Below are 11,169 nucleotides of genomic sequence, written 5' to 3'. Positions count from 1 at the left end.
CTCCAGTGCTGACAATGATGGATTCTTGTGCAATGCTTAATACCTTAAGAAAAATCTTTAGGTTTCCAAGAATTAAAGTTGAGATGAAGTCTCTATATATTTTTTTTTACTTAGGACTTATTTATTTTTCTGTTTTGCATTACCAAACTCTTTCTGAAGTTCTGATGTTTGTATTTTTCTGAATATTGAAACGAAAGGTATCGATGGTAATGAACTTGAACAATGTAAGGCGGTTGTGAAACAGCTAACTTAGAGCTAAGATACTGAGCAGACAAAGCTTGAAAAGGAAAATAATGGAATAAGTCTAGTGTTGAAGTAAAAGCATGCAAGTGCAATGGTCCTACCTTTCATGCAACCACAGGGTTGTCGTTGGTTGGTTTGTTTGTATTTTTGTGTTGTTTGGCTTTGTTGGTTGGTTGGTTGTTGGTTGGTTTATGTATTTTTTTCTTTTAAGATGCTTATGATTCATTCTGACAGCTGATAAGGAAGCATAGAGGAGTTTGTAGCTAAATCACAGATTGGTTGAATTGACTTAATTTGTCCCTGCTGGATGTTGTAATGCTGTTGAGAAAATGATGCTGTTGTAAGACTGAGTGCCAGCATGCCTAGAATAGTCCTTCGTTTGCTACTATTTCTTGAAAGTAAAAATACTGGTAAAATTATTCTTGTTCAATGTGAACCTCATTGCAATTGGAGAAATAAGGAAATAAGTTTGTCACTGGCTATTGGTGTTTTTTGTTTTTTTTTCTCTGAAATTTCTTTAGTATTGAATTTCTTGAAATTCAATTTCTGAATGTTTGATTGTTAATGTATTTTTTATTATAAAATAGTATTTTGATTTTAATGTTAATAGAAATGACTTGATTATCACTAAGTAAAAGATAAGCAGTAATTAAGTGCGTGGTTTAATAGAATGTGAAATAATAGATTCTAGGTGTAAAAGAGAAGAGAATGAATTAAACAAGAATATTTTGCACTATATCTGTTAATACCTGATCTCATTTTTTGTTTCATTACCCTGTTTTTTAAAAATGGAGTTCAAAAGTGTCAACATTTCTAATGCTCAGAATAGGAGATGTGATTTGTATGAACATATGCAGCAATTATGCCAAAACTAAATTTCTTCCCTTCTGTGGTTACTATGGTAACCAATATTTACTGTATTTCATTTAGACATATACGACAGAATGGAAAATGCTAGGTTTAAGCTTTAGTAATCTTTGCAAAAAATATTGTGCTATTGTACATGATATTTTAATTATGGGTAGAGGAATGGATCAAATAACTAACATGCTTAGTAGCATGAGCTTTGGTAGTAATCATCTTTAAAACATATTTGAATGATTCATCTGGTAATGGAATTTCAGATGCTCATTTCTAACAATTGAATTGAATTAGTTTTTTGCTTGAACAGAGAGATTGTTCCTACCATTGTCAGATCTCTTTGACCTCGCAAGAATAAGAAAGAGATTAATACAAGGGGTGCTCCAAAAGTAATGCCTTCTATTTTATGATGTTGGCACACAGTGTCAGAGGGGATGTTGAAGGTATGGGCGGAGGAGGTTAAACCTTCCCACCAATTCTCCATTGTGTTATGTCATTTTATGACATGTGGCAACAAAGGAACAGTCTGACAAAATGGCAACTGACCTGGAAGTGTGTGGGAAGCAAAGGTGTGTCATTAAATTCCTCCGAGCAGAAAAAATGGCAGCCATTCATCAATGCTTGCTGAACGTTTATGGAGACCAACCAGTGGATCTGAGCACAGTGAGGCAGTGGGTGGTGTCTTTCAGCAGTAGTGACATTGATAATGGGTCATCACCGCTTGTGTAGATGTTTATGAGCATGGCATTCAGGCTCTTGTTCACCTCTGGTGAAAATGCAGAGCTAATGATTACGACTGTCTTGAAAAACAGTGTTTCTAGCTGAGAATTTGCTCTGTCAAGTAGTGTTATTGTGCTCTTTGTATCTGTAGGAAATAAATAGAAGGAATTATTTTCAGCATGACCTACATATAATGTTTTTTCTAATCATTAGGCTGCAAAATAGTGCACAGTTATGCTTGAAACACAGTTGTTTTCCTATTCTTCTAAGGACACTGATGAGCCACCCCAAGGTATGTCAATATATCTTCTACTATATGGTTTTCAAATAGCTTAATGAAGGGCTTAAATTTAAGACATACATTATTATTTTCAATTTTTATTTTAATAGTGTGCAGTGCTAGTTCTCTTTTGTGGTTTTTATCTGTTATGCCACTCAAAATTCTCATAGCAATTATGCATTTGTATACTTTGAATGTCAGTCATTTTCTTAGTGGTGTCACTCAATCATGTAATCACAGTTCAGTTTACAAAACAAAATTAGCTGTATTTCACATGGCATTTACACTTTTTTTTAGATTTTAAGAAAAATCTAGTGAACGATTCCATTTTCTCACTGTGTTCTATACATAACTTGCTTTTACAAATGTCTTAGAAGACTTGTGACATTGTTTGCTTTTGCCAATGAAAATCGAGGAAGTAAGAAATTAATCTTATTTCATTAGTGCCGTTCAGATGTTTCTGATTTTTTTTTTTTAATGAGGTATTCTTAGCTATATTGAGGCAAGAACATTAAATAATTTTTACAACAAAATTAATATTTATTTGGTAAACTGTTAAAAAAAAGTAGCAACAGAAGCAACTAAATGAAATTGAAGTAATATTAGTCTGGAAATGTGAACTTCTGTGAGCACAGAAAGATCCAAAGTGTATATACGCTTAGTTCAGGCGGTGCAGTGTAGGTATCCTGAGAAGGTTGCTCTGGAAACGGGCTGAGGAAGATGACAGAATCATAGAATGGCCAGGGTTGGAAGGGACCTCAAGGATCATGAATCTCCAACCTTCCTGCCAAAGGAACCTCCACATGTAATATAAGACCGGGCTGCCCAGGGCCCCATCCGACCTGGCCTTGAACACCTCCAGGGACGGGGCATCCACAACCTCTCTGGGCAGCCTGTTCCAACACCTCACCACTCTCTCTGTAAAGAACTTCCCCCTGACAGATCCTGTGAGGTAGTTTTTGATACCCATTTTAGTGGGCTCTGTTTTTCCAGCAAAATTTTGCAAACTGTGTTTTCCATTCCAATAAAGCTGTTTACCATAAAGTAAGGTCAGAAGTACCTTATGTAACCCACAGCCTTCTGATCTTCTTGTCTGACTATTTTAATTAAGACACCGAGAGATTATTCTTAAAAGAAAAATAAATAACACAGCCATCTACAAACTGTATGAAGGTTGTCTGCTAATATATCTATTTTACTGAGTAATCTCTATAAATATTAGTTATTTTTGGTAAATCTCCAACACACATTAAAGCACTGTTTTGCCCTGAACATAATTAGGTTAATGTTCCGTGTTTATAGGACAACTGATCACACTTTTTAGTTGCTCTGCTGCTAGGTTTCATTGTCTTGTGGTGATTCGTGATGACTTCCATTAGTGATCCCTGCAGTCAGATTCCCCTTGTACGTATCGGTTAAATAAATAGCATTCAGTAGTGTGACAGAGTGTAATTTATTTATGTCATTATAAGACAAGAACACTTGAAAGAAAATGCAGCTGTGAAATCTGTATGTTCTTATGAAACAGTTCATATGTGCCATGTAGCTTGAATTTCCCAACTCCAGAACTAATTTCATTCCTTCATATAATTGAAGCCAATGCTGATTGGCACTAAGTATCATATGCACAGGAGTTGGCTAAGCGTGTCTCTTTGAGCTGTAAGACCTCTTCTTTTTGGCTTTAGGCTTTTCTTCAGTAGCTGCCAGCCTTGCTTTTTGGGGTTTTGATATTATTCTTTCTCTTTGGACAGAATCTTCACTGAGGACCAGCCTAAAGTCATCAAACTCAATTCATTTGGGATTAATTATATAAAATTAATTACAGAAAACTGATATTCTGACCTTCCCCCTTTTATCACGTTTTGTCTCTCTGATGTTATTCCATCGTATTTTTTCGTGCATTCATTTATCCCTCTCTTCTCACATTGAAAAGGAATAACCTTTTCTGCATAATGTGAGCATAGCAATAGATGCAGCTGTTGCATTCTCTTAGCCAGTGGTCAAAACTAAGGTTTATCAGGTTTCAAATTAAGGGACAAATTCAAGTATCAAACTATCTGGTATCAGCCTGCAGGTAAAGCTTGGCAACATTCTGTATTCTCATTGTATCTGCAGATGAGTGGACCACCCCAAGGCAACGGAGCTGTGCTTTTGTAAATACTCCATTACCATGTATTAATAAAGCCATTTATCACATTCAAGAGTTGGAAGTAAAGATGGGGAAATACTTTCAACAGGTACATTTATGGTTGAAAGTGGCCGAGCACTTTTTATTTCAAGTATATTTTAAAATAAGATTACTATGGTGATTTTCTCTCCTTTATAGTAAGCACTGTTTTTTCCTAGAGAATACTTAACAATTCCTTGATTAAATCTTCTCTCTTACTGAGAGCCATGAATTTGAAAATGTAATGGTCCTTTTTCTAGCAATATATGATGTTTTCATAGCCTGTATAGATTTTGTGAATAGAGACAAGAATAAAGGGAAGCTGAAAATGGGTAGGTAAATGAAGAAAGAGTGCAATGCATTCTCTTTTAAAGTACAGTAAAATCTTCCTATTAACTTCCTTGAGAATATGGTTAGTTTTATTTAAATAATTTACATTGGAGTGTTTTCCAAATTCTTAATGAGTTTTGTATATGTCTACACTGCAGTAAGGTCTGATTGCTACCATTGCAGACAAGTTATATTTAAATAATTTAGCTCCAGTATTGACTGTGTTGTAATCACTAAGGTACATCAGAAAGACTATCACACTTTAGTCTTCTACTTTATTAAATGCTTTGCAGTGAGATTTCTGCAACTACAGAATAGGTACTGGAGGAATCCAAATTGGATAAGCTATAAGAATATCTTGGTATACAATATAAACATAGATAGGGAATTTTGTATTGCCTCATTCACTTTTAGTTAAAATAAAGTGAGAATAGTGAAGTTATTCGTGTGATAATTTTGTTATCAATATACATGAATTAAATGGAGAAACACTGATCTGTCCAGATGTTCATTCATTTTAATGTATATGCAGTCTTGTGTATTTTCCACTTCTAATTTTGTGTATGTCAACAGTTTACGGGCTGGTTCAGCCCATTCCGTGACTGGCGGGGCGGAGGGATTTCACAGAATCCACGCTTCCAGAAGAGGGAATCAGGGGACCCCAAAATAATTAATTTCAGTATATAAGCCTAATTTTGATTTTTAAAAGCATTCATGGACTACACATACTACAGAGACCCTTTGTCTGTTCTCATCTTAATACATAGCTGTAACAACATCAAGCGGCAACGATCTGAGGAGAAACAAACTAATTTACTAAATATGGTATCAGAATGCAAGGAAACACGCTATAATGCAATGTAATTAGAAATGAAGCTAATAAATCAAATACAACAAGACAGAGTGTCTGGAAGGTGGAAAGGCCTCACCATAACGCTGAGGTGAGATGTGCAGTCTGGTTGAGCAGCAGGGAGGAGAGCCTGATGAAGAAGGGGAGGTCAGATAACCTTACCAGGGTTGTATCTCCTCTCTGACTGCAAAGCCCCCTGGGGTGTGTTCTTCTCTTCCAGACAGGTACCTGGAACTGGAGCATTAACACCTTCACTCCCAGTGCACTACGTGATGTGATGATGTGGAATACTGATAAACAAAAATCATAAAACCATGACAATGTAACATGCAGATATTAAAAATAATCTGCAGCCTCTAGACAGTGATGTTGTTACAACTATGTATTAAGATGAGAACAGACGAAGGGTCTCTGTAGTGTGTGTAATCCATGAATACTTTTAAAAATCAAAATTAGGCTTATATACTGAAATGAATATACTCCTACAAATATAAGTAGCCTTGGATTTTACATATCTGCACGCGAGTTTGTTTTCATCCCTGCAAGTATATTAAATATCATCAGTAATGTGTCCAGTTGACATGGAAAACCTCATATACATATTGTTATATTCTTACCCTGAAAAAACAAGATAGACAGTATGTGCAGGGCTTTGAGAACTGCTTTATCATTCTTTCCAATTCCTGAACTGTTTGGAAACTGGGAATGATTTGGGTATGTGGTAATTGTAGCAATAAGTTTTTGTTACAATCTTATGATGCAGTTGATAAAGTTTCTGGGCCCAAAAAATTTGCCTGACAGCTTTTAATTTACTGTTCTGGACAGAAGTCCAATGAAGGAAAAGCATAGAAAGTTCAGGCAGAAACTGTTCAATAGTTTTGAGATTTAATTACAGAGATTAAGAGTAGCAATATAATTAACAATGTAAAAGGATTTTAAAAAGCATTACAAAACTGACTAATATTTTGCATGTGTGTACAAAGAATGGGTTTCATTACCAACCTTTTGGAGATGCTTACACAGGTTTTCAGAATTCAAAAGCTTCGTAATTATTTTAAGATATTAAGAAACATAGATCTGTACGCACTCTGATTAGTTCCTTTTACAACACAAAGTTCAGTAGCTTTTTTATTAGGTAACAGACAATTATGTATCATCTGAGATGTGTAATGAAACTTTTCTTTTATTTTGCAGTATGACCATGTGTTTAAGGAGGAGAAAAAGCCGTGGTAAGAATTGTGCATACAAAATCATACAAACTGTTGTATTTCTTTTAATATCAGGTAAACTTTTGCTGAAAAATTTGCGTGACTATAATGCCTTCTCTGTGAACTTCAATGTTTACCAAGTTCTACTATTGTGCAGAACACAGCTAAAATAAGCATTCACAGTGCCTGCAGGAACTATTTATGTCAGGAGACCAAAAGTGTTCATGCAGTATTATATCTTCCCTATTCTGTGTTTAATATTCAGAGATTCAAGGAGATCTTAGGACCCACCTAAATGGTAACTTTTGCTGTGAAGTGTAGTTCAGTTATTGATACTTCTGAAATTGTGCCTCATCTGAGATATTTAAATATGGCTCAGTATTCCCATTTTAAGTTCTCAATGCTTTGAGTTATAAGATACCCAAAACAAAGCTGACTGTGTAATTTTAAATTGAATTATTTGTGATGTGGGCCACTTTATGATGTAGTTCTCATTACAATGATTAAAAAGAAGAGTTTGAAGAGGAGAATGTATCTCATGCATTCAGCTTGTCCTGGCTGTTTTGCTCAACAAAGCATTTATTTCTCTGTGTATTTTTGTGTCAGATATGCCTATTGAGTCATTTTGTGTTTGCTTATTTATCCAACTCCTCTTCACTGAACTTCTGTTTCTGTATCTAATTTGAAATCTCTTCCATTACCAAGTCCCATTATTATTTTTCTCAAGTCTTATTATTTTCCATTACTGGAATGTAACAATCAGAGGCATCAATTCTCTTTTTTTTTTCTTTTCTTTTCTTTCCTTTTTTTTGCTTCACAGAATCAGTACATTTCTGTGGATTGCTTTCAACTCTGTACTTTCATGTTATGTGTCTATGTGTGGTGTACCAGTTTGATTATAGATTTCATTTTGTCTTAGCTGCATGTGACAGGCCTATATATACTCTTTAACCTGCACACGTGGGCATATATGGGGGGTGGTTATCCTTCATCACCTTGTTCTCAACTCCAGTAGGCTAATGAGCCTCTTGAGGTCATCTGAGACTTCTAGTTTGTTTCTGTTCTTCTTTAATTATTCGGATTATTTATTTCCCTCTCTCACTTGCAGGTTAGATTTATCCCGATCTTATTTTAACAAAAACTTCCTTTTTTCTGCTTTTGCATCTCCCAAGATTTCAAAAGCTTCTGTGCTGGAAACTGAGGAAGCCATTGTGTTTCTAAAAAATCTTGAATTGCTTTTCTTCATTGTTGACCCTGAAATGATTACATCCCTTAAGGTGATAAAACTAAAACTACTTCTGACTTGCAGTGGCAATGTGTCTGTGTCTGAGGGTGACATTTGATGCTTCTGCTGCTGAGAAGAGTCTGCAAAGTATAGAGTATATAGATCCTTTCAGTTCAGAACTTGGGCAGAATAACAACTTATCCTCATCGGTTTCTTTGGTAAATCCTTGGGTGTAAGAACAGAGTTGGTCTGTGTAGGTACAAGATGTTAAGGAGTCTATTTTTTGTATTTCTGTAAATAAATATGAGGAAAATCATTTATATGGGAGTTATACAATTAAAAATTCTTTTGAATGACTTGCATTCTTTTTTTTAACAGTAATTCTATATAATCTAGCATTTAAGATATAAGACTGAAGAAATGCACTTCTGATTTAGTAAAAGTAATATTTATGTAACAGTGCCACTTTAAATTCAGTCTAAAATTTTTTAGTGACAGCCGGTTTTATCCACAGGATAACAGAAAAAGTCAGTGCTGAATCTAATGAAGATACCTGGTTATCATCATCAACTAGTTTGGATTTTCAAGATGCTAATGTATCTCGTGAAGGTAAAATGCTTTATAGTACTCAGTATAGTACTCAGTCTGAGTAGAAATAGTTTCTTGCCCTCATTTAATATATGATTTGCATTTAATAATGTTTGCTGGCTGCTTGATAGATCTTATGTAAATGATGTGTGCATCCTTTGAAATCTATTGGTATATCATTTGTCAAGCTGAAAGACACATGGATTTTAAATGTTATATTAAGTACCATGAAATCATCCTGTTTGCAAGATGGTAATTTACATTTTCCTATGTAGATTTATACTGTATTTTAAGCCAGCAGAACAAATTATTTTGTGTTTCGTTTTATTTCAGTAACACATGTAGCTGCATCACTGTTGCAGGGTTTTCACAAATACACTCCTGAACAAAGTTATGTTTCTTACAGTTGGCATCTTTGTTCAAATTAAATGTTTTTGAATTGTTTTCGGTATTCAAGAGGCTGTGTGCAATTCACAGTGCAGTCTTTTCTGTACTGCTAACTCGAGTTGATCCTGTCTACAGTGAATTGTATAATACAGTTTTTGTTGATGGCAGCAAAGCTAAAAATCCAGATTTTAAGTAGCTGTCCTTATTTTCAATGCTTACAGCTTTTAATCAAAATAATTTGGGGAGTTACTGATCACTGACTGTAGAGTTTTAAAGGAAATGCCTTGAATTCTGTAGTTTATGCAATTCTCTCTCTTTTTTTTTTTTGTAGATCAGGTTAATGATGATGACCTCAAAAAATATTTTACCAAAAACAGTAAGCTAGGGCATTTTTGATAGCCAGATTTTACAGAATAAAATGTTGATGACCTATTTGTATCATGACGAAAACCAGTGTTGTTTACTGTTGAGATACTTCACTGAATATTCTTAGAATTCTGAAGACTTCAATGAAGTCATTGATACTTCTTGGGGAACATAAAATAAGTATTCTTAAAAACGACAACAAAAAAGATATAATGAAGAACTTGGGGTAACGACTTATCCAAACAACAAGAGAAAAATGAAAATTGTGTACCATCTCTATTGTTGCGTTTTTGGAAATAAACTGGAGGAAACATGCAAGTTTTGTTTGCAGCCAATTTTCACTTGCCTTGATACATGTGATTAGGCTATCTTTATATTGAGGATGATTGTAGAGTGTAAGTTTAAGCTACCATAAGAAATAATGATAATGTATTATTAAAGAGCAATGTAACTAATTGTGCTTACTGTGATACACACAGACAGGACAACTTTGTCTTCAGAATGAAGCTGGAATAAAGAGCCTATGATTAAGCTTTCATAAAAAAATAATATTTAATGTATTTTTAAAGACAGCAAGACATTAACCTTGAAGCAGGAAATAGCAGCTTTGCTACTGGAAGTTACTAAGCTAATTAAGCGATTGGAGGCTGATCGTATGGAGGCAGAAGAAGCTTTGGAGCGGGAGAGACAGCGAAGGAAAAAGCTTGGCATGGAAATTGATAGTATGTCACTTTGGAGGCTTCAGCACTTCCCTGCTGCTGTGCAACAAGGTATCAGTATGGAAGCTAAGAGTATTTGTTATTTTCAGTCAGTTCATTACCAAGAAAATAATTACACTGTGAGAATAGTTGTGTTTACTGTAACAGAACTGCAGTATTTACTCTTTTGAATTTGGTATGCTTAAATATATATCCATGGGGGGAAAAAAAACACAACACAGAACACACTATATTACATAGTTCTAAACTATCCAATAGTTTAGCATTGTTTGAGAAATAGCTCAAGAGTAGGCAATACACCTAAGATGATGAGAGATACTTTTGTTAGGGCAGGAAATGAGAAGTTTGAGCAGAACTATAAAATAATGCAATTGTGCTAAACTGTAGAATAAGCCATCAATTTAAATAAAATAAAATGTGATAAACTTGATTAAAGTATTTGCATGAATTGTTGGATGTAACTATTGATAAAATTCCTCAAAATCCCAGATTCTAAGGACATTTAGTATTACCTTCTGTGATTAGCTGGCATCTACACAATAGAATTAAAAAAGAAAGAAAAAAAAAAGACATTTACTTTGCAGCTGTTTGCTATTTGTCTTCTGACTCGCAGATCATAATGGGAAGTAGGTATCATCTGAACCTAGCCTGAAAATCTGATGCCTGTGGGAAAACATGTAACTAGAGAAAAATTATAAGCATGCGTGTATTAGCCTTGTCTGTTAGCGTGTAGTGTGTCAAATGTCACTCATATTCCTTGACAGTCCTACATTACTGATCAGTGTGCATTGCCAAATTCTCACTTAACTATTACAGCTTTTTTATGTTTGTATTCTTAATGCTGTAAAATGCTGTCAGCAGTCTTAAAATCACCTATTTTTAGCTGGGATCATCTATTCTTTTTAAGGTTACCATTCCATTCTTTGCCCTTGAAACTTATTGAAGGAACAGGTGTGCAGGTGGTTATTACATCTGTACCTTCAGTGGCAGGAAACGATAGTGGGATGAGCCTAAAAACCCATCTCTTGAACAAATGGCTTAGGAGTTGGTGCAAACGCAGGAGTTTTGGTTTTTTTGATCATGGGGCAATTTACTCGGCACCTGGCATGATGGCTGCAGATGGATGCAGCCTGTCTTCACGGGGAAAGAGGGTTCTAGCTGAGGAACTGGCGGGACTTATTGACAGGTGTTTAAACTAGGTATGAAGGGGGAAGGGACGAAAATG

General features: G+C 34.9%; 1 protein-coding gene across 1 annotated transcript; it reads left to right on the top strand.

Moving 5' to 3' along the window:
• Positions 1-2,035: 2,035 nt before the first annotated feature.
• LOC104910338 (coiled-coil domain-containing protein 178-like) lies at positions 2,036-10,304 on the top strand. The gene is made up of 5 exons (XM_010708913.3): positions 2,036-2,116; positions 4,220-4,341; positions 6,646-6,680; positions 8,399-8,493; positions 9,795-10,304. Exons 1-5 carry the CDS (start codon positions 2,059-2,061, stop codon positions 10,112-10,114), a joined length of 630 nt encoding a protein of 209 aa, XP_010707215.1. The 5' UTR covers positions 2,036-2,058; the 3' UTR covers positions 10,115-10,304.
• Positions 10,305-11,169: the final 865 nt, after the last annotated feature.

This window comes from Meleagris gallopavo, chromosome 3, assembly GCF_000146605.3.
Source record: "Meleagris gallopavo isolate NT-WF06-2002-E0010 breed Aviagen turkey brand Nicholas breeding stock chromosome 3, Turkey_5.1, whole genome shotgun sequence".
NCBI lineage: Eukaryota > Metazoa > Chordata > Aves > Galliformes > Phasianidae > Meleagris > Meleagris gallopavo.
This window is presented reverse-complemented; position numbering and strand designations above follow the sequence as displayed.